A 23,178-nucleotide genomic window follows, 5' to 3' on the forward strand; every position below is an offset into this window, starting at 1 on the left:
TTTGAAGCCTTATTTTACTGTGTAAAGGCCCCTGTGAGACTCTTGGCATATTTGGAGAGAGACTGCATGGTAGCTGGGAGTTGAGGTGCAGTAACAGTCACAAGAAATACCTCCTTACACAGCTGGGAATGAAACATGGCTTTCTCATGTGGTGGAAGGACCCATCAGTATGAGGAACTTGCAGAACATGGTTGTTGCTCGACCATATTTTAATTGAGTGTGGTTTATTTTTTGACGTGATGGCTGATCTGTGTCTTCCATAGTATCAATGACAATGATATGAGTGTGTATGCATTGTAAGGTTTTGTTTGTTGTCTGGTCTCCTTCCCAAAATACTGGGAGGGAGATTTTAGTGTGTTACAGAGTGTTTTGTTCAGCCATTACACTGGGGAACAGTGATTTTGCTGCCTTACGATTTTGACATATTTCTGATTATATTTGGCTCATTGATTCCAAAACTCCCTTCAGTTTTACGTCATCCAGCTATATAGCTTATTCTCATTGTATTCCACCCTAATCATATTAGTCCACATATACAGCTACATCAGTCACATACAATTAAATACAGAAGACATTTGGATGGATCAAGCACTTCCATTTGTATTAAGCAATATTGTATCAATCTAACTGCCATTATTTATTTGTACATAAGTCACATTTAGTTCATTAATTTTGTTTCCATTGGGTCACTGAATCTTCATTTCTGTGATTTTCTCTTAAGCATTGATCTTAGACATTCATACTGGATGCTCCAACAGTAATCCGCCATCATATGTGTATCCCATCATCCACAATACTGTTCTTCCATTGAACTTATTTCCTGGTGGAAATACACACCCTGTTCCTCACTTACATCACCAAGACAATCTGGAAACTGGTCCAAATGACTGTGCAGATAGTGGCATTTTATGCTCATGTTATAACGAAGTGCACAAAACGTAATGAACATAATCTCTATTAGATCTTGAGGGTTGAATAACCGTTTGGCAGTTTTTTGTTCTACTGATTTTTATTTGTATGAACTAGTTTTTGGCTTATTAGGCCATCTTCAGATAACTACTGGCTATTGTTTACAAGGAGCTTGTGTTCTTACGAACCAGACATTCTGGACTAAGATACAACGCAGTTACATATGATCTTTAGTTGTGGTATTGTCTTTGGAATTGTCAAACGGGTCTCTTGAATTTTTGCTCTGTAAAACTGTTCTTCAACATAATAAATCACATTTTATGGTTTGTCAGTACCATGTATGGCAACAATTAGAACTATTTAGAACACACATTATTACAAAATTACAATTTTTTTGTATTTGTTGTGAACAGTAGCACTGGACACTAATTGTTAGTTGTACAACAGCGATGTTTTCTTTGGGGGTTACATTTTGTTATTAGAAAAAATGTGCATTGGTAAATATCAAATATTACATTGTTACAGTTAGGAATGTAAACACATAAGGGATATTACATTATATTGGGGTGTGAATTTGTTTACTATTGGGACACTTTGTGGTTAGTAGCAAGTTTACTGTACTGAGTAAAGTTTAAGAGTGGTGATGTGTTCAGTTGCAATTGGTCATTTAGAACCAGCTCGGATTTAGGGCTAAATGTTTGTTAATTTCAAGTGCTTCTAGTAGGCTGAGTTTTCTGCCTTTGTTGGCTATATGTAGCACTTCTGTGTGTGTAAGATATTTGTGTCCTTCTTTGAGCACATGTTCAGCAAAGGTGGAGTCTGATTGATTTAATCTCCAGCTGCGTTCATTTTCAGCCAGCCTTGTTGATATGGCCTGGTCTGTTTGAGCAATGTACAGTTTATTGCAGTCAGTGCAGGTTATTTTGTAGACCCCACTTTTGCTTAGTTTATCTGTTTTGTCCTTGCTGTTGAATAGGAGATTAGCTGTAGTGCCTCTGACATAAAATGATGTTTTATAGTTTTGGGTTTCAGTGTTTTGGCCAGTTTGTCTGATAGCTTACCTAGATATGAAATAGTACACCAGTTGGTTTTTGGTGCAGTTGTTATTGCAGAGGGGGTATAAATGTAGGGCTAGATTTTCCTTCTTTGTTTCTTGTGCAGGATTTTGTCAACTAATTCGGGTTATAGCCATTGTTATATGCAATATATTTAATAGCGTCTACTTCTGTTTGGAAATTTTGTTTTGACATTGATATGGATGTGAGGCGATGCACCATGGAATGGAAGGCTGCATGTTTGTGTGTTATTGGGTGTTGTCAACATGAGGGTATTACTGTGTCTGTTGTTGTGGGTTTTCTGCAAATTTTGAAAGTTTGTGTATTTGTGGTGATATCTGTGTAAAGGTCTGAAAAGTTAATGTATTTTTCACCTAGCTCCATGGTGAATTGTATGTTTTTGTGTTGTGAATTTAGATGTTCTAGGAATCTATTAGATATTATAATTAAATTTTCCCCAAGACGTTAAGTCTCATCTGTATCTACGATAATGCTGGAAGCTGAAGAATGAATTAAAATTTGTGCCACAGCTGGGATTTGAACTCAGTAAGCAAGATGACCCTGGTTCGAGTCCCGGCTGTGGCACAAATTTTAATTCATTTCTTGAGCTTCCAGCAGTGTTCTCTGTTAGTTCTTAATTGTTAGAAGTCCTATAGTTTTCATGGAAATTCTGTTCTACCACACCCGAGTGATGATCACACAGCTGCCTCAGCATAATTTATTGAGTCTTGAAATTTCTGCTCATTTATGAGTTGGCAGATTTGTGGTCCATCATATATACCTGCTTTCACAAATACTCTTCTTGGGTTTGCCGCTAGATCATATTGTACTGATACCACTGTCCGACGTCTTCAGGTGGTCGTCATCAAAATTTATCAGGCCGAGAGAAGACAATGCGTTTGAACAGGAAGAGCCTCGCAGTTGGAGGAAATCAGTGCTCACAGTGCCCACTGCCAGGAGACATAGAAAGGTGCTGAACTGAAAATCTGCATCCCTGGTGATAAGACAGTCCCAGAAAGATGACACTAAGGATAACACTTCGGTCTTCTCGTAAAACGTGTGATACCCCGTGTCTGAGCATTGCTCTGCTACTGGTTATTTATCAGGCTGGCCAAGCAGATATGACAATGGTTTTTAACTCAATGTTCTTGCACGGTTTGGCACGTCTGCCCAATATAAGATTTCCTACATCGGCACGGAATCTTATACACGCCACATTTCCTAAGTCTGAGATCGTCTTTGGCCGAGCACAACTAACTCCTCAGTTTTGCTGGTGACCGAAAGAAGACTTACCACCAAAATATAGCAGGAATGCTGTTGCAGTGGGTGCCTCCACATCTTCATTTATGTCCCTGTTTTGAACTTGCTTAGAATGGAATACATGGCATATCTGTCTAACAGAATAGCTGTTCTGACACACACACACACACACACACACACACACACACACACACACACACACACACACACACAAGAAGACTGAAGTTTTATCCTCAGTGTCAAATGTATTTTTAAGGAGGTCATACGTATCCGTATGGCCAACGATCTCATCAGCAGGGATGCAGGTATTGAGTTCAGCAGTGCCTGGAATCCAGCAGTGGCTGGCATAGGGCACTATGAGCGCTGCTTTCTTCCAGCTACAAGTGTCTTCCCAGGCACGCTTATTGCTTGCTCCTGGCCTAATAAATTTCGGTGCTGCCTTTTGACTGTCGTCAGTTGTACCTTGTAGCAGGGACACATCAGCTACCACCACATGAAGAGGTCGATAGTTGTATGGATAAAATATTGTGGGATGGTATAGTCCGATGGAAAACTTGAGAAGTTTATTTGTGACAGATCCGTCAGGAAAGCCTGAAATGTCATGTATCTGCTGATCTGCTGTTATTTTCTCCATACTTAAATGCAAGAAATTTTGTACATATATAGCCAAAGTATCCTCCATCTCTGTTCAAAGCCTTGATTAACTGCTTCATTTATCCAAGTTTGATGTGCAGTGGTGGCAATATGATGCACTTTCTGTCAGCCAAAGGTTCTGTATTGAGGTATTTTCTCCAGTGATGCTCAATGATGTTCCATGTGAATCCATAGATGTATCACAACACTGCACTGAGCAGATATTTGAATGTTGTGCAGCGGTAGTGAATTTAGTGAAACTAAACTTCTAATTGTTGTTGTTTATAGGTCCCCTAACTCCGACTTGAGCATTTCTGCTCAAGCTAGAGAGGGTTCTTGTTTCACTTTGCAGGAAGTACCAGAAGCTAGTTATATGTGGTGACTTCAATATAAATTTTGTATATGATAGTGCAAGAAAATGGATGTTGGTAGATTCATATGATCTGATACAAAGTTCCCCCCCCCCCCCCCCCCCAACTATGGTGCAGGGGAACAGTAGCACAGCCATAGACAATATTTTTATTCATTCTACATTACTAGATGGGCATTCTGTTTGTAAAAGCGTGAATGGCCTTTCAGACCATGATGCACAAATTTTGACACTAAAAGGCTTTTGTACTCAAACCAATATCATATTTAACTACAAACTATGTAGGAAAGTTAATCCAACAGCAATAGAGAGTTTTTTAAACCTTGTCAAGGAACAAGTGTGGCAGGATGTTTATAGTGCCAATAACATAAATGTTAAATACAATTCTTTCCTTAACACATTTCTCATGCTCTTTGAGAGTGCTTTCCATTAGAACATTCTAAACGGGGTACTAGCAGTAATGGGCAGCCCAGGTGACTAACTAGTGGGATAAGGATATCATGTAGAACAAAGCGGGGATTATATCAAGATGTTAGAAGTAGTCACAATCAAACTACAGTAGCCCATTGCAAACAGTATTGTAAGGTGCTTAAAAATGTTATCAGGAAGGCAAAGAGTATGTGGTATGCGAATAGAATAGCTAATTCACAGGATAAAACTAAAACCATGGTCAATTGTGAAGGAAGTGACTGGTCAGCAGCACAAGGTCAACGATATAAAGTCAGTTCGCAGTATAAATATTTCTGTTACTGATGAATCAGATATTTGTACAGTATTTAATAATCATTTTCTGAGCATAGCTGGTGAATTAAATAAAAATTTAGTTTCTACAGGAAACCATATAACTTTCTTGGCAAATGCCTTTTCGAGATTGATGTCTGAAATACTCCTCTGTGATACACACAAGAGGGAGATTGAGTCAGTAATTAAATCACTGAAGACTAAAGACTCTCATGGTTATGATGGAGCATCTAGCAGAATATTAAAGTACTGTGCTGAACATGTTAGCCCTGTATTTAGCCATATTTTTAATTTTTCCTTTAGGAATGGTCAGTTTCCTGAGCAATTAAAGTACTCAGTAGTATAGCCACTTTATAAAAAGGAAGAAAGGGATAATGTAGATAATTTTAGACCTGTTTCCTTGCCATCAGTGTTTGCAAAAGTTATTGAAAAGGCTATGTTTGTAAGGATAATTGATCATTTTATATCACACGATTTGCTATCAAATGTACAGTTCGGCTTATAAGTCGTTTAACAACTGAAAATGTTATATTCTCTTTTCTCTGTGAGGTACTGGATGAGATAAACAAAAGGTTTCGAATGCTTGGCATATTTTTTGATTTAACTAAGGCATTTGATTGTGTTGATCACAAAATATTGCTCCATTAGTTGGACCATTACGGAATATGGGGAGTAGCTCACAAAATTGGTTCACCTCTTACTTTAGCAACAGGCAGCAAAAGGTCATTATTCACAATGTTGATAACAGCTGTGATGTGGGGTCTGATTGGGGTACTGTCAAGTTGGGGTTGCCCCAGGGATCAGTGTTGGGGCATTTCCTGTTCCTTATTTATATAAATGATATGCCCTCTAGTATTACGGGTAACTCTAAAATATTTCTGTTTGCTGATGACACTAGCTTCGTAGTAAAGGATGATGTGTGCAACATTGGCTTGGTTTCAAATAATGCAGTACATGACCTCAGTTCATGGCTTGTAGAAAATAAACTAATGCTAAATCACAGTAAGACTCAGTTTTTACAGTTTCTAACACACAATTCAACAAAACCTGACATTTTAATTTCACTGAATGGGCATATGATTAGTGAAACTGAACAGTTCAAATTTCTAGGTGTTCAGATAGATAGTAAGCTGTCGTGGAAAGCCCACGGTCAGGATCTTGTTCAAAGACTTAATACTGCCATTTTTACTATTCGAACGGTATCAGAAGTGAGTGATTGTTCGACACGAAAATTAGTCTACTTTGCTTATTTTCATTCACTATTGTCATATGGTTTTATATTTTGGGGTAACTCTTCTCATTCTAAAAGGATATTTTTGGCTCAAAAACGGGCGGTTCGGGCAATAAGTGGTGTTAATTCACGAACCTCTTGTCGACCTCTGTTCACAAGTCTGGGTATTTTGACATTGGCCTCTCAATACGTATATTCCTTATTGTCGTTTCTTGTTACCAATATTAGTTTATTCCCAAGAATAAGCTGCTTCCTCTCGGTTAATACTCGACGGAAATCAAACCTGCATTTGATTGGACTTCCTTAACTCTTGTGCAAAAAGGTGTGCAGTATACTGCTGCATCCATTTTCAATAAGCTGCCACTCGAATTCAAAAATCTTAGCAGTAATCCACACACTTTTAAATCAAAACTGAAGAGTTTCCTCATGGGTCACTCCTTCTATTCTGTCGAGGAGTTCCTTGAAAAATTAAGCTGATTTTTATAGTACTGCTGATAGCGTTTACTTAAACTTATGGATTGACTTTTTTAAGGTTCATGAACATTTATTTTTATCTGTTATTATGCTTATGTTGTAATTTCATGTACTGACACATTCCATGACCTTGGATATTTGCTCCTCAATTTGGTCCTATGGAACTTTACGAGTAAATAAAATAAAATAAAATTTCTCAGTGTGGTCGGCATATGTTTCAAGCTATTTGTCCTCTTCTCCTGATAACTCAGGAAGACAGGTAAATATATGAATAATTATCTCCTCTGAATGTGGAATGGGGCATCTTGCAGAGGGTAGATTGTGATACATTCACCTCTGCCAGCTATGATGCCCTTTAATTTACTGAACAAAAGTAGCAGTCATGTCTGTGGTTTATTTGCTGGTACCCTAAATTTCAGACACTTCTGTTTCCCAGTTGTCAGTTGTTGCAGAGATGCTCTGTGCACATTTTACAAACAATTTGAGTTGCCCAAGCCTTATCTCCATCTCCCATTTTTCCTTTGAAATAGGCCAAAGAAGCTCTGTGTACTCGGTGAGTCAGCAATGTCTGATAGTTCTTGTATTTATAGTGCACAGTGACTTTTGAGATGCAGCAGCTTATTTTATTTCAAAAGTTTCACAATGAATAACAGATTAAATCTTATATGCTAATTTTGACGGAAATTAATTATTTGTGAAATATAATGTCCTTTAAGTACTGGCACCCTCTTTTTCAGTAAGCTTGTCAACCCTGTGTGCAATGTTTGTCATTACTCTCTCCAACATGTTATGGGGTACAACACAAATCTCTCACTCAGGTGGTCTCACTTAATTGAATCACAGTATGTGGCTTGCTGATGTACACTTTGTTCTTGAGGAACCCCCACAAGAAAAAGCCACATGGAGTAAGGACTGGAAAGTCAGGCAGCAAGTCAACATCTCCTATATTGGATATCACTTTTCCCAGAAACAACTTCCTTACTTCAAACATACATAAATTAGAAGTATGAGCTACTGAAAGCAAGCATTTCAACAATTTATGCCATGGTGATGAAGTTCTGGTACGAGAAATTCATGAAACATGGTCAAATAATGCTCTGAGTTCACGGTGATGGCTCTCCCATTTTCTTGAAAGTAATAAGACCCAGTGACACCAAATTTTTTCCTAATCCAGCCCACACTGTAACCCTGTCACAATGCAGTGGACGCTGGTGCAGTTGCAGAGGGTTGTTTGGAGACCGATAATGACGGTTTGTTTATTAACACTGCTGTTTCGATAATAATGGGCCTTTATTTCATAAAATGACTCCTCCTCATAAAATCTTGAGGCTTTAACTTCTGAACAATTGCAGTTTTGTATGGATGAAAATTTAGATGGTGTAAATTGCATCAAATGTACAAATTTGATAACCCAAGAGACTGTGCATGTTGTCTTGCAGGTTGGTTGGGCTCTGTTGAATTGCCTGACACACAACATCAACATGGGTGACACGGCCGTCTTTGCACTGTCTCCCAGTTTTTTCTTCAATGCCAAACCTGTCTCACGAAAGTTGTAAATCCATGGCAGAGAGGTATTACGGTTTGGGATGGCACCATTACATGGAATGTTGAATTGGAAAGAGTTGTGGTAAGAGATTCTGCGTTTTTAAAGAATGTGTCTGTGACGCACACATGGTGCTGTGCAGAGCACCTCTCCATAGCAACTACACTGCTGTTATAGGGAAAAGCAATGAGCCCAAGCACTACCTCCACTATGGTGCCTCACTCGCTACTACTTGAGTCGAAAGCGTCAGATAATGCTGACTCTCAATGTATAAAACTAGTTATGGATTCTCTTTGATGAATCAATGTGTACTCTTTACAGATGAAAATAACACATCAGGATTATTCCTACATTGTGTTCTTGATGAAACCATGTTAGTGTCTTTAAAAAAATTACAGAAAAGTTCAAGCACATATGCAACACAATGTGAATAGAGCTTGGACAAAATCAAGTAGTTTTATGCAATCAATCAGTTTACAACTGGTGGAGTAAAACCAATGTAGTCACAATTGCAATGTGTAATGATATCATCACTATCTCATGAACACTAAAATACTCAGAATCAGTTCAAAAATCTCAGGCACTAAATAAATAAAGTTCCCCAGTTTTATTACTAAGTGGTTGCAGCTATACTAGCAGTTTTATAACCCACTCTTGATGTGGACAATACACCATGTTGACTATTAGCTTGTCTCACTTAAATCTTATATGGGTCAGGCATACACCAAGACTTTAAAACCTATGCATTTATTAAAGACCTGGCCCTTAGATCCTTGTAATTCAGTAGGCGGGTTTGCAAAATAATATAAGTAAACTGCATTGACATATCCTGTGGGATTAATAATGTTGTAGAAACAGAATATTTATTGTTCAAATTGAAGAAATGTATATTGCAAATAATAATTTGAAAATGGTGGTCTTACACAATTGTAAATTAAAATGAAAACAAAGATAAATAATAATTAATATAGTGGAAAAGATCAACATAAATGGAACATGCACATCCAAAGTTTGCAAAGTTTGTTGAAGTTCATTGTCCTGAATAAGCACTGTGTCTCAATATTAACTGCAGAAAATAGTTAAAAGTTCTCATGTGCTGAAAGTGCCACAGATAAAGTTAAAGTTTGTAAGTGCATTCAAACTCCATCTTCGAAAACTATCATAAACTATTCTAAGTCCAAACTACTATAAGGCCAACGAAGTGTTGAAGAATTTGCTTAGCACTGTTGGTTCACTGCCCAGACTATCTCAGCTGCCATCAAGCACATATGCTGATACAATACCACTTGCAAAAGACTAGAACCTCCAGTGACAATGCGCTACCAAAAAAGACTGTGATGTCACGCAGTACCGAATCCATGTTAAATATTGAAACAACAACCACCACCATCAAAACCAAGGCTGTTTGCACAAATATGCTTAATGTCATATTAGTTCCACACTTATTACTATTATTTTCTGACCTCTCATTACAAAACTCACACAGCATTACCTAAGTTATGAACAAAATCCCTAAACAAACATACATTTGTTTTTACAATATGAAATAAATATGTTAAAGTTATAAAATACTTATGGACAGCATGAAGAAAGTGTATCCTTCTGCCCCGTCTGTCTAGAAGTTCTTTCTGCAAAAGATTTACTTTTTATTATTTGCCCTTTGATAGTGATTTAATATAACTTTTATTAATGGCTATTTACATGTATATCTAATAGCAAACTCTTGTAGGTAGTCATTACCTGCAATCATTCAGTGAGGAACTAGGTCACTAAGACTGCCTTCATAATACATGTAGCTTATGGAGGATTTATCACTATGGTGTATGTGCATATCTACATTTTATAAAAATTATCTGTAACTATTCATGTTCATCCTGGATTTGTAATGGAGCCTATTGTGGTACTTGCTGATGTCGTCAGCTGTCTTTTGGTACTTCATATGATGCAGTTGCTCCAATGGTTTCTTATTGAATTATATTGTCCAGCATTATTTTCATAATTAAAAACAACTGTTACTTTCATAATATTTATCAATGAATCATGTTTAAAGTTGCAACGAGCTTGTCTCATCACCATGATTTTTACAGTGTATTAGGTTTTATTGAGTCGTGTTTGTAAGGTTTGTATTGTAGTTTCCCTGAAAATGAACATCCATCTTGTGTTTATTTACTGTGGTTGCTGTTGTCTCTTCTTTAACCAGCTCACCTGTGCCTGTTTGGACCCACTGGGGAAAATCCCATGCCTATCAGTCACTCCGCTTACCTGGAGGCAGCCCTGTCAACTGCTGCACTGACAGTTAACTCCCCCTTCACCACTCTGGCTCCTTGAGTCAAGTACTCAGAATGTCACATGGTCACCCAGCCACAATGACCTGGTGCACTTTTAAACATTTTGTCTTGCTAATTTCTAATGGATTTCTGTATTGTTTTTATCTGTTTCATGTTGTTTTTTATGACATCCTTTAAGTCTGTGTTGTGTGTTGAACCTTGTTTGTTTTATAGAATGAAGGCTTTCATGACCGGATGACGTATTTGCTGGTAAACCATTTGAGATGTGAGGTTGTGGTCCAAGAAACTCTTCTGTTCCTGACATTTCGTCCAGGACTACTTTGGACATTCTCAGAAGCACTCCTGCGCTGAGTCTTGCCGAGTGACCAGTGGTTGAAGTAACATGTGATGGGCAGAGATAACCCTTGTCAAAGACAAAACTTGACTATCGATTGTCATCTTGTCACAGATAAAATTGTTCAGCGATTCTGCAGAGCTACTGTCCATATGTCGCTAAGTTTCATTGCCTTCTATTTCCTATTAAAACTATCCTGATGCTTATAAATTTCAATGGCTTCTGTACATAGTCGTGGATAATAATTTGACGTTATAGATAAAATTTATCTCTGAGAAAACTTCACTTCATGGCCCTGACTGAAGAGCATGCTCTGCTACAGCTGATTTCTCTATTTTTCCTAGTCGGCAAAGACTTTTGTGCTCTTTTAGCCGTGTATTTACACTCCTCTTGGTAGTTTCAATGTAAACTTTACCACGCATACACAGAATTTTGTATACATCTCATGTCGACAGGGGAGGGCATTTATTCTCTTTGTTGGTCTAAAGACTGGTCTGATGACATGTTTCTGTAAAATCTTACCAATCTGATCCATTTTTTTTTTTAATAAAAGGGAGAGAAACTGTATTTTTCTGTCTTTGTGGTTCATCCTTGTCCTTCGGTCTTCTGTTCCTTGGTTGCAAAATTCTCTTTACCTCTTTATTTGAGTAGCCATTTTTCTCAAAGGCCTGCTTCAGATGTTTTATTTCAGCATCCAGGTGTTGTGATGTGCATATCCATTCGCCTCTAAGGACAAGACTTTTAATGACACCTCTATTTTGTTGTGGATGGTGATTGAGTTTTTATGCAAATATCTATCGGTATGTGTTACTTTCCAAAGACCTTCATGCTCCAAACTTCCATTGGACCACCTCATAACTAAAACATCCAAGAAATGTATTGTATTACCATCTTCCATTTCCATGCTGAACTGGATTTTTGGATTAATTTTATTTATATGATTAAAGAATTTGTCCAAAGCCTTTCTACCATGGGACCAAACCACAAATCTGTCATCTACAGACCCATACCAGGGAGATGGTGTCTTATTTTCTTTGTCCAGAGTCAATTGTTCGAATTTCACTGTATAGTAATTGTTGATCGCAGGACCTAATGGGTTACCCATTGCTACACCATCAAGTTGCTCATAAAATTCTTCATCCCACTGGAACTGACTCGAAGGAAGCCAATGTCTAAAAAGAGCAGTCAAATCTCCTGGAAAAGTATCCATTATAAAAATCATAACTTCGTTAACTGGAATCATAGTGAATAAGGACACTACGTCAAAAATTACAAGAATATCTTCAGAGCCAAAATTAGTCTTTCAAGTTTCTCAATAAAATGACATGAGCCTTTTATATAAGAGTCAGTTTATATACAAAAGATTTGGTAGCAATGGATAACCCATTAAGTCCTCCAATCGATAATTTCTGTATGGAGAAATTTGAACAATCGGCTCTGGACAAAGCAAATAAGAAACCACCTCGCTGATATCAGTCTGTAGATGACACATTTGTGGTTTGGTCCCATGGTAGAAAGTCTTTGGACGAAATCTTTGATGATATAAATAAAATTAATTGAAAAATCCAGTTCAACATGGAAATGGAAAATGCTAATAGAATATCTTTCTTGGATGTTTTAGTTATGAGATGGTCCAATGGAAGTTTGAAGCAAGAAAGTTTTTTGGAAAGTAACACATACCGACAGATAATTGCATAAAAACTCCAATCACCATCCACAACCAAAGAGACGTGTCATTAAAAATCTTGTCCTTAGAGCTGAACGGATATGCACTTCAGAACATCTGGATGCTGAAATAAAACATCTTAAGCAAGCCTTTGAGAAAAATGGTTACTCAAAGAAAGAGGTAAAGAGAATTTTGCGACCAAGGAACAGAAGATCGAAGGACAAGGATGAACAACAACAACAGAAAAATACAGTTTCTCTCCCTTTTATTAAAAAAATAATGGATCCGATTGGTAAGATTTTACAGAAACATAACATCAGACCGATCTTTAGACCAACAAAGAAAATAAGTCAAGTTCTCCGATCTGTGAAGGATAAACACCCTCCTCTGTTGACATGTGGTGTGTGCAAAATTCCGCGTACGTGTGGTAAAGATTATATTGGAACTATCAAGAGGACAATGAATACACGGCTAAAAGAGCACAAAAGTCTTTGCTGACTAGGAAAAATAGAGAAATCATCGGTAGCAGAGCATTCTCTTCAGTCAGGAAACCACGAAGTGAAGTTTTCTGAAACAGAAATTTTATCTAGGACATCAGATTATTATCCATGACTATGTAGAGAAGCCATTGAAATTTATAAGCATCAGGATAATTTTAATAGGAAAGAGGAGGCAATGAAACTTAGTGACATATGGACAGTAGCTCTGCAGAATTGTTAGGAAATTTTATCTTTGATGGGATGACAATCGATAGTTAAGTTTTATCTTTGACAAGGATTTTCTCTGCTCATCACGTGTTGCTTCGACCATGCCCTCTTTCCTACAGTATATGTGTCACTCTAAAACATCCGATCGGTCAGTCAGTAAGACTCAGCAGAGGAGCACCTCTGAGGATGTCCAGCGCAGTCCTGGATAAAATGTTAAGAACAGAAGAGTTTCTTGGACCAGAACCTCACATACCTAAAGGTTTACCAGCACCCTTGTTTGTTTTGTTTCATTTTGTCTGTGATTGATTTTAGGGCTTATTGTTGTGTCAGTCAGTTTTAACCACACTTCTCTCTCTTCATTTTATGTGATGGCACTAATGACTCGGCAGTTTATCAGCCTAAAATAACAATATTATTATTAATAATAATAATAATAATAATAATAATAATCCAAAGACTGAAGCAGTCCTCTAGAACTGATTACACTATAATCTTAATATGCCATTACCTTTACAGGTGCACCACACTTTGCCAACACCCTCCCAACGTATCTAATTGTTTTATTCTACTTTGCCCCATTTCATGTCACTTAGTCCCCTAATATATAAATGACAAGACAGATCTCAGAAGTTAATTACTAGCCTTGCAGTTGAATACAATCAGTTTGTTCCTCATTGTTATGACCCTTACATTGCATTTATTAAGTTCAAAGAGAGCTGTCAAATAGTCCTATAGACTAAAGTACTTACCGAAAACAATATGAATGCTGCTAACATCACCTGATACATTGTTTTGTATATTAAGAATATTAGCAGCCTATCATACTTCCTGGTTACACCAATTGTTGACTATTCAGAACCCATTAAGGCAAACCAGATTCTGTTAGTTAAAAATTGTTTGAGCCAGTCACATATTTGTGAAGATATTCCATAAAATTGTATCTTGTTTATCAGTTGACAATGTGGTACAGTGTCCAACACATTTTAGAAATCTGAGAAGATGGAGTCTCTCAGTTCCCTCTATCTACTACATGCAGGTTTTTATATGAGTCAGCAATGAACTGTGTTTCACATGAGTGGTTTTTCTTGAACTGGGCTGAGTGTTTTAGAGAAGCTACTTTTCCACCAGAATGTCATACTGTTTGAACTTTGATTATATTCTAGATACTGCAACACACAGACCTTACGCTTATTGGTAACTATTTACGTAAATTGAAAGCAGAGGGGGGAGAAAGGGAAGGAACCCATGCTGTCAGCTGCATCAGGTCTTTAATGCAGAGTCAGAGGTGTCAACTGAAAATGTGTGTCAGACTGGGATTCAAACCCAGGATTTCCTGCTTATTAGGCAGTTGCTTAATTCTCACCCAACGCCACTTAACCTCAGTCCTCTTCCGTGTCCTCTGTATTCTCTACTTTGAGATTCCTGCAGGAGGTTGAATGTGATTGTGCATTCACACAGAAGGTGGTGGATTCATATCTCACCGAGGCAATTTGATTATATAAATGCATGGTGTCTGTTCTTTCAGACATGTCTGAAAGAACAGTCACCATGCAGAATCTGCAAATCCCAATACAGCTGGCATCATGAGTTCCTTGCCTTTCCTTTCTCCTTCCTCCACTTCATTTTACGTAATACATATCACAGCTGGAAATTCCACATGGTGTCTCTTCTTTAGGGCATGTCTACCATACATTCATATAATTGAGGCTCCTAGGTGGGCTATGAATCCACTACCTTCAGTTTGAATTCACAATCACATTCAACTTCCTGCAGGAGTCCCAAAGTAGCAGTCATGGAGGACATGGACGGGGACTGTGGATAGGTAGCGCTAGGTGGGAATGCGGGGAGGTTCAAATTCTGGTCCGGCATACATTTTCACTCAGTGCTGCTGACTGTGCATAAAAGTCCTGATGCAGAGGACATCATGAGTTCCTTCTCTTTCCTTTCCTTTCTTTTCTCCCCCTCCACCTTTAGCTTACATAATATGTATCACAGCTACAGATTCCACATGGTGTCCGTTCTTTCAGACAATTCCGAAAGAACATATATCACATATTACTGGCCACTGATTCTGAACATCCATTCTGTTATTCTTTTCATAAATAGGGGTGATCCAAACTCTTTATCAGCAATGTGGGACTATTCTTCACTGCATGGCAGTTATCAATAAATATAAACTAGGAAATAGACTAATTTTACTTTGTGTATAGTGTAAACTTTTGAAAGGAATTTTGTCAGAGCTGGGTTCTTCTTTGTATTTGAATTTTTTTAACTGTGTGTGCCATGATTACATCACTGAGTAGTGTATCAGTCTTCTCTACTGTGGTGTAATGTAGCATATTTTATACTGATAAATTAAAATAAACTTATGGCATTGTAGAAACAGAAGGAACTTATGCTCCTAGCCAATACAATGTTCATACATTAAAGGATGACTGTAAAAGAAACAAGAAGAGAATTGATATGACAAAATTTTTACTAGAAAATTACAGTCTATGATGGGCAGTCAAACGAAATGAAAACCAAACACCAACCACAACAGAACCATGGAATGGTTCCATTCAATATTATTGATCACCACGTGCATTAAGACGTGTGTTCCATTGGCAGACAAAATCATCAGTTCCTGTTCCATAGAACATGTTTGGCTGCTGATGGATCCACAACCATGCCCCCTCTTGCACTTCCTCATCCAACTGAAACTGATGTCCATACACCTTTCTTCTGTCACCAAAGATGCGAAAATCACATAGTGAAACAACCAGACTGTACGGAGGATGTTGCAGTTTTTCCCAACCAAATTTCTGAAGCATAACATTTGTCTGATTGGCAGTGTGGCTGTAGGTATCATCATGCAGCAAGATGATAATGTCTGACAGCATTCCAACAGCCCGAGGGCAAATGCCAAATCCAACAGTGAAAATGTCCCACATCTGCCCCACCAAAGAAATCCAGATCTGTTCATGTAAGGCCCAGTAAGGCCATGATGACCTCTTTCTTTGACTGCAAGGGCACTCTGCTCGTAGAGTTCATTGAGCACGGAACCACAGTCAGTGTGCAGCACTATGAAGCCACTTAGCAGAAACATCCAGGGATGCTGTCAGATACAATAATCTTGTTGCACGATGGTGCTTGCCCCCACACTACCAGTCAGATGAAGGCTAAGCTCCAGTGATCTGGTTGGGAAACATTGCTACATCCTCATTACGAACCGATCTTTCACCGTATAACTTGCTCCAAAAGCTTGCATGTTTTGTTAACTTTTATATGCTTTTCTCTTGCTACTTCTTGCTGAGTAGATTTTTTATGTATTCAATTATATTACGAATCTAGTTGTATTGTTTCTCATGCCGTTAGAATTATTATGTTACCAGTAGCATTATGGTAAGGCTTTAGTGCATTAACTTTGGCAACCTGGAAAGAGACAGGCATGGACATCAGTTTCAGTCAGGTACAAGAATGAGTGCAGTTGTTGATCCGTCAGCAGCCTACCGCATTCCAGAAAACAGGAACTGACTGTCTTGTCTCCCAGTGGGATAAATGTCTTAATAGGTGTGGTGATAACTTTTGAATGGAACCATTCCATATATGGGTATTGGGTTTTTATTCGAATGCCCCTTATAGATCACAATTAACAAGCAGTGTTTATCGGTTGAGAAAAAATCACTGAAAATTTTGATAGTATACTTTAATTAAGATTTTATGTTATTGATATTTGCATTTACAACATTGTAACCAAACTGTTTACTTAAGAAGTTTTAGTAAGTGATGCCAATAATCATAGTGTTGAGGCCCTAATATATACCTGTTATATCATCATCATCATAATCATAATCATTACTGTAGACAAACCATTTCTCTGGTCCAAAAGCAAATAGAGAATGAATCACCACATACTTAACTGGCTACAACAAAATACACACACTTACATTTTTATTAACATGGCAGGTTATGCATATAAATTATTTTCTGTGAGATATCTTATAACTGTAGTTCATATACCAACAAAAATAATAGTTTTTGAAAATATAATGTAACTGGATATAGATAAAGAATCTAATCACTAAGTGCTGGCAGGAGGAAACACACATGAGTTCAGGAAATGTGCAAGCTTTCAGAGCCAGTGGCTCCTCCCCCTGACAGAACAGTTGAAGTGGAAGGAAGAGGGATAAAGGAAAAACACTGGCAAGGTTTAGGAAATTGGGGGAGTTCTGAAAAGCTGCCCCAACACAGGGTTAGGGGAGACTTACTAGATGGTCTCCCCATCACCCAGAACCCTGCGTCAGGGGAGACAGTGTGGTACAGTAAGTCTCACCTGACCTGGGGTTCTGAGCACCTTTTGTGTAACTCTATCCATTTCCTAAACCTGGCCAGCCCTTCCCCTTCATCTCTTTTCCTTCCCCCTCAACCCTCCTGTCAGAAGAAGAAGCCACTTGCTCCAAAAGCTTGCATGTTTTGTTAACTTTTATATGCTTTTCTCTTGCTACTTCTTGCTGAGTAGATTTTTTATGTATTCAATTATATTACGAATCTAGTTGTATTGTTTCTCATGCCGTTAGAATTATTATGTTACCAGTAGCATTATGGTAAGGCTTTAGTGCATTAAAATCAAAGTGTGTGTTGGAGGATCATACTGCTCTTTCGTTTAGTAATTATGTAGAGGTAACTGTTTCATTTGCTGAATTTGGATTCATTGGTAAAAATGGTTTTGGTGTGACATTACGACTTTTTAGAAGATAATTCATTTCTGTGACGTTTGATGCAAGTTGATGGTATTGGATAATTTTAATCAGTCAGCATCCTCCCTTCCTTGACACTGACCTCCAGTAAATTGGAACAAAATGTGTGAAAGATATTGATACACTGTGGTGATTGGTATGTTGAAAAGTCCAACTTAACACATTTAACTAAGTGATGGAGTATGATTTGATAATTTAAACAAAGTAATTTTGTAGAATAAATCTGTTAGGGTAGTAGGCCATGTCATTACAAAATACTAAGACAACTACAAAACTGATATTTGGACTGTCTCTGCGACTCTTTAAAAAACTGGTGTATTTCCAGATATTTTTAAAATAGCAAGTTTCACCAGTACCAAAAAAAGGTTCATCTGAAAAAATATCAAACTACCAACCCATGTCACAGTTAAGTTCCTTCTCAACAATTCTAGAAACACTCTTCTATGACAGGCTTTTAAGTTTCATGAATAAATATGCACCTCTTACAGTACAACAACATGGTTTTAGAAAGTCTAAATCTACACAGACAGCAATTTTCGAATTCTTAGACTGCATTTTAAAATCCCTTGATCGACATAAATTAGCTGCAGGTATTTTTCTAGATCTATCAAAAGCCTTCGACATCCTGGACCATAACATTCTGCTCGAAGAATTAGAAAGATGAGGAGTAAGAGGTGTAGCACATAGCTGGTTGTGTTCATACCTAAAAAACCGCAGGCAGAAAGTATCACTTCAGTATGAATTCAACAAAATGAATAAAACAAGAAACAACTCCTTTCTTTCTATGGAATTACCAATAAAATATGGTGTACCACAGGGCTCAATCTTAGGTCCACTACTCTTCTTGATTTATGTGGACAACTTAGTTGAATATATGAGTCCCACAAAAACTATCCTGTTTGCCGATGACACCAGCATATTGCTCACTGGATCCAGTCCAGAAACTTCGCGGTCCACAGCAGAAAGTTCTATGAAAAGACTTTCTGAGTGGTTCACAAAAAATAAACTCATTATAAATACTGAAAAAACTGTGTGTGTCGCTTTTCATTTAATTCCTCCAACTAATCAAATGTCTGTTCAAGCCCAATTAAAAAATGATCCCCTAGAAAATGTAAGTGTCACAAAATTCTTGGGTCTTTGGGTTCAGCAATACTTAAAGTGGGACACACATATAAATAACTTGTGTAGAAAACTATCACCTGTGTGCTATGGCTTAAGAATTTTGAAGGCTACAACAAGCAAAACAACAGTACTGCAGGCATACTATGCACAGTTCCACTCACTAATCCGATATGGGATCATTTTCTGGGGATACTCAACTCACAGTGTAAAGGTTTTTAGAATGCAAAAAAGAGCTTTAAGAATAATTTGTGGCCTTAAAAAGATGGAGTCCTGTAAATCCTATTTTACTGAGCTTGGTGTTCTAAATGTTCCAAGTTTATTCATTTATGAAACTATCTTGTTCACTAGGGACTACCTCCTGAAAACAGGCAAACTGCTACAGAACAAAAATGTACACAACTATAGTACCAGAAGGGAATCAAATATACATCAAAAATATCACAGAACAACCACCTATCAGAGGAGCATAATTAACATTGGTGTAATACTACACAATAAGATACCAGAGGAAATAAAAAATACTACTCATCCAATATTTAAAGCTAAACTAAGGGCATTTCTAATAAAGCACTGTTTCTATTCTGTCAGAGAACTTCTGAATAAGTAACAAAATTAATTGTAATAGGTGCCTAATTTTAATTTGCCTACTATTTTGCTAATACTATGTATTATTGTAACTTATCTTTGACCTGTCCAATATCAATTGTACAATTTGTGCTATATGATAAAACTGGACCAATAAAAAATCAAATCAAATCAAACCAGTCTTCTTCGTGATGATAGTTTAGTCAACATGAAGAGGACCTCTACAAATGTAGTCAAAACATCAGTTTATGGTTGGTTTAGTGTTTCACATTGTAATTGCCTAATACTCTGAAGAATTTAATTACAACTGACAGTGGAAGCTAGGGAATCCTACACACTCGTACAAATTAGTGTGTTAATCTGCCATCAAACTTTTTGAGTTATCATTGTGGTGCAGAAATTGCGTGCATTAAATATTTCCTGGACATCAGATTAGATGCTATTGATTCTGTTTGTGAGAGAAGAATAAGCCATATTAAACTTACAGGCAAGAATAGGACTATATTGTACCAAAGTCTTCAGCTCTCATCTCCAACTTGGTAGTATAGTGTAGAAACTAAATACGACAGTAATATTTATGAAACTATAACAACAATGCCTGTTAATGATGCATTTAATTATTTTATCCCATCAAGTGTAATACATATAATTCTTATATATACAGGAGACAACGTACGAGTGCCCACTGCGATCGAACCACTGCCCTGCCCTGAGGCCTGGCCCTGCACTGGGTTGCAACTATTGCTGGAACACAATCGACAGCCATGGCCGCATTCTCCGGCGTAAGACTAAATATTATTGCCCTGAGTGCCAAACCAATCTCTGCATTGTTCCCTGTTTTCAGGCATATCATGAACGTGCGACAGCTCCGCCTGGCAGCAAGATTTTGCCTAAGACTGGTTCCATATAGTGAATAATGTCACTGCATTAGGATAAAAAAATTCTTTCAGCTTTCTGCCATTTCAGAAAGTGCACAGAGACAATATTTTTCATTGTTAGAGAGTCAGTTCTGTCAGAACAGAGAATTTTGGCTTGTTTAACTCAGAGGGACAAATTGTATCATGTAAAGGAGTTCCACACACATACATTAATTGTGCATGATCAAAATGAACTGTGTTGAACTTGTTAGGTCTGTTGTATTCTCACACATTAACATGGTCAGTGGATCTATATGACTGCTGAATTTTCTTTCAGAACTTATAACTTGACCATATTTTTGTGTTGCATTTTCACATTACATATTACATGCAATGAACTCATTCGATGCACATTTCACAGTAAATAGAATTTTGTGAAGCAAGTAATAAAGGGGTTCTACATTAAATTAATTATTATCTCGAACAGATTAACTATTTACAAAAATAAAAATAGGAAATCCAATCGGTACTCCAGAAACATCATCCTGTTTATATTTTCCTTTAGTCTTTCTGAGTTTAGTTTCATTGAAATTTGTCAGTGCTTAGGCCCAAAATCCCTAGCTGTGATGACGCCCTAATATTCCCAACTGTCATATGATCTGGAAGTGATGTCGAAGTTATAAGGTGTTTCATTAAAGAATAACCCAAATAAATTTACAAGCATATTGAATAAAAGGAAGAAGTTTGTTTTTGGTCACTCACTTGGAATACTGGAAGGTAGTTTGTAATTAATAAGTTTAGTGGAATATGGTTCCAAAATGAATGGCCTGTTGATTCTAAAAGAATTCTCCTGTCATATTCCCAGCTGACACACTTACGATGCTACAAACTGCAAACAGAAATGTGTACAATTCCTATTCTTAGTGGCTTCAAATAGAAGGATGTGCCCTTGGCTGACAGCAGCATAAAGTAGTGTAGTGGTGAACCTTGATGTTTCAAATTTAAAAGAAAGATGAAAGGAATAATGAAAATAGAGAAAAGGATTAAATATACTGAGAGAAAAGTTATTCATAACCACATTAGAGGGTAACATAAAAGTTTTGCGGTAGAACAGTTACCTTGATAACTTTTTTCTGTTGTTGCTTCCTGTGGGTCTCTTCTGTTCTGTTCTGTATTTTCTGTTGTGAAGTTTTAGCTGATGATATGAGGTGCCTTATCAGAGAAGTTTCAAAAATCTGCGTTGTCGACTAGTTATATACCTTTTAATGCTGCTCCGATGCTGCCTTTTTTGCGGTTTTTAGCTATGTGATTTTTATGGGCTCATCTGTGGTCTATAGTTTCACTTTTGATTATATGTTTGGATAGTATTTACAATAATGTTTCCCTTCATCTTTAGCACATTGATTTGGATTCCAATTTTTAATATTACTTCGGCGAATATTTATAGCTTTCCACATCTTCTGTTCTTCCATAGAAATTTGCCATATCACTTTAGAAAGCAAATCTGTTTCATAGTGCTGTAATATAAAATAAAATTCACAACATGAAGCAGCAACAACTCAAAAGACCCTTTGGTTCCAACTGTCCAAATTTTCATGCAGTTTAGCTTCTGTCAATTTTAATTCTCTCTTCTATCTGTCAATTTTAATTCTCATTCAGTTTGTTTAGTAAATTGTATGCTGGCAGGACATTCAGCTTGGGCAGTATACCATTGTAACATATCACATATAGCTGTGCTGATATCCTTTTAAATATGCTATTGACTGTCTACAGCTCTGCTTCCAAACAACATCTACCAGATGGTGATGGAACATTAAACTCTGAACTTTCTTCCTGTCTTTTTCAAGAAAACATTATATGGTGACTTTTTGTGTTACACTATTTTTCTAAGGCTTGTATGAATATCAACAATATACAATTGAGTACCCACCCAATCTTCTATATACTCTAGATTATCTGACAATTTCCAATTAAAGAGTCTGGAAGCACTAAAAATTCAATGTGTGCTTGTTTATTAGAAGAGTGTCACCTTGGGTACTAAACTTTTTAATTAGGAGGTGCTAATTCACTGTAGCAATTATACAACTGAATCCTTCAAGTGAATAACTGAATTCTTAATGTCAGAAAAAGAGACATTTTAAATTTCACAGTAGAATATTGGTTTCTTAAGAAATTTAGATAATAGATGGTATCATATATCATTGCAAATTAACATCACAGCAGATAATATTATGGGTGTCTGAGCTTGAAACACTGACCCTGTAAAATTGTGGATCATTTGTAGATTATAATTCGCTTTCTGTAGTTGCAAACTATATATTTTCCTTAGTTCCTGTTCCCCTGTCCTTCATTGTCCACTTGGCAATCATCAGCACAATCTTTTAAGTTCACTAATTCAGGCGGTAATCAATATCATCTCACTAGCCTCTATTTTTTAGTATTTTTTTCTTGCCACACTGTTGTTTTCTTAATTGGCCAGAGGCTCAACAGTCACTTGTCTATGCATCATGTTTATTATGTAATTTTGTGAATAATTATCTGTTTCACAAAAGATACAACATGCCTCCCTTAAAAAAAAAAACCTCAAATGTACACAATAAAATTTCTCTGCAACTCATTAATGCAACTAATGGTATGTTTTCTGAATACCATTACAGAGTTTAT

At 37.1% G+C, this 23,178-nt stretch overlaps 1 protein-coding gene across 1 annotated transcript in view; it reads left to right on the forward strand.

The window, feature by feature from the left end:
• Positions 1-20,765, forward strand: part of LOC124612873 — a 65,249-nt gene extending 44,484 nt beyond the window's left edge. Inside the window, exon 3 of the mRNA XM_047141312.1 lies at positions 20,322-20,765. Coding sequence (XP_046997268.1) covers positions 20,322-20,567 — 246 coding nt within the window. The 3' untranslated portion in view covers positions 20,568-20,765. The remainder of the gene's footprint in view (positions 1-20,321) is intronic.
• The last annotated feature ends 2,413 nt before the right edge of the window (positions 20,766-23,178 follow it).

Source organism: Schistocerca americana, chromosome 4 (genome assembly GCF_021461395.2).
Source record: "Schistocerca americana isolate TAMUIC-IGC-003095 chromosome 4, iqSchAmer2.1, whole genome shotgun sequence".
NCBI classification, from domain to species: Eukaryota; Metazoa; Arthropoda; class Insecta; order Orthoptera; family Acrididae; genus Schistocerca; species Schistocerca americana.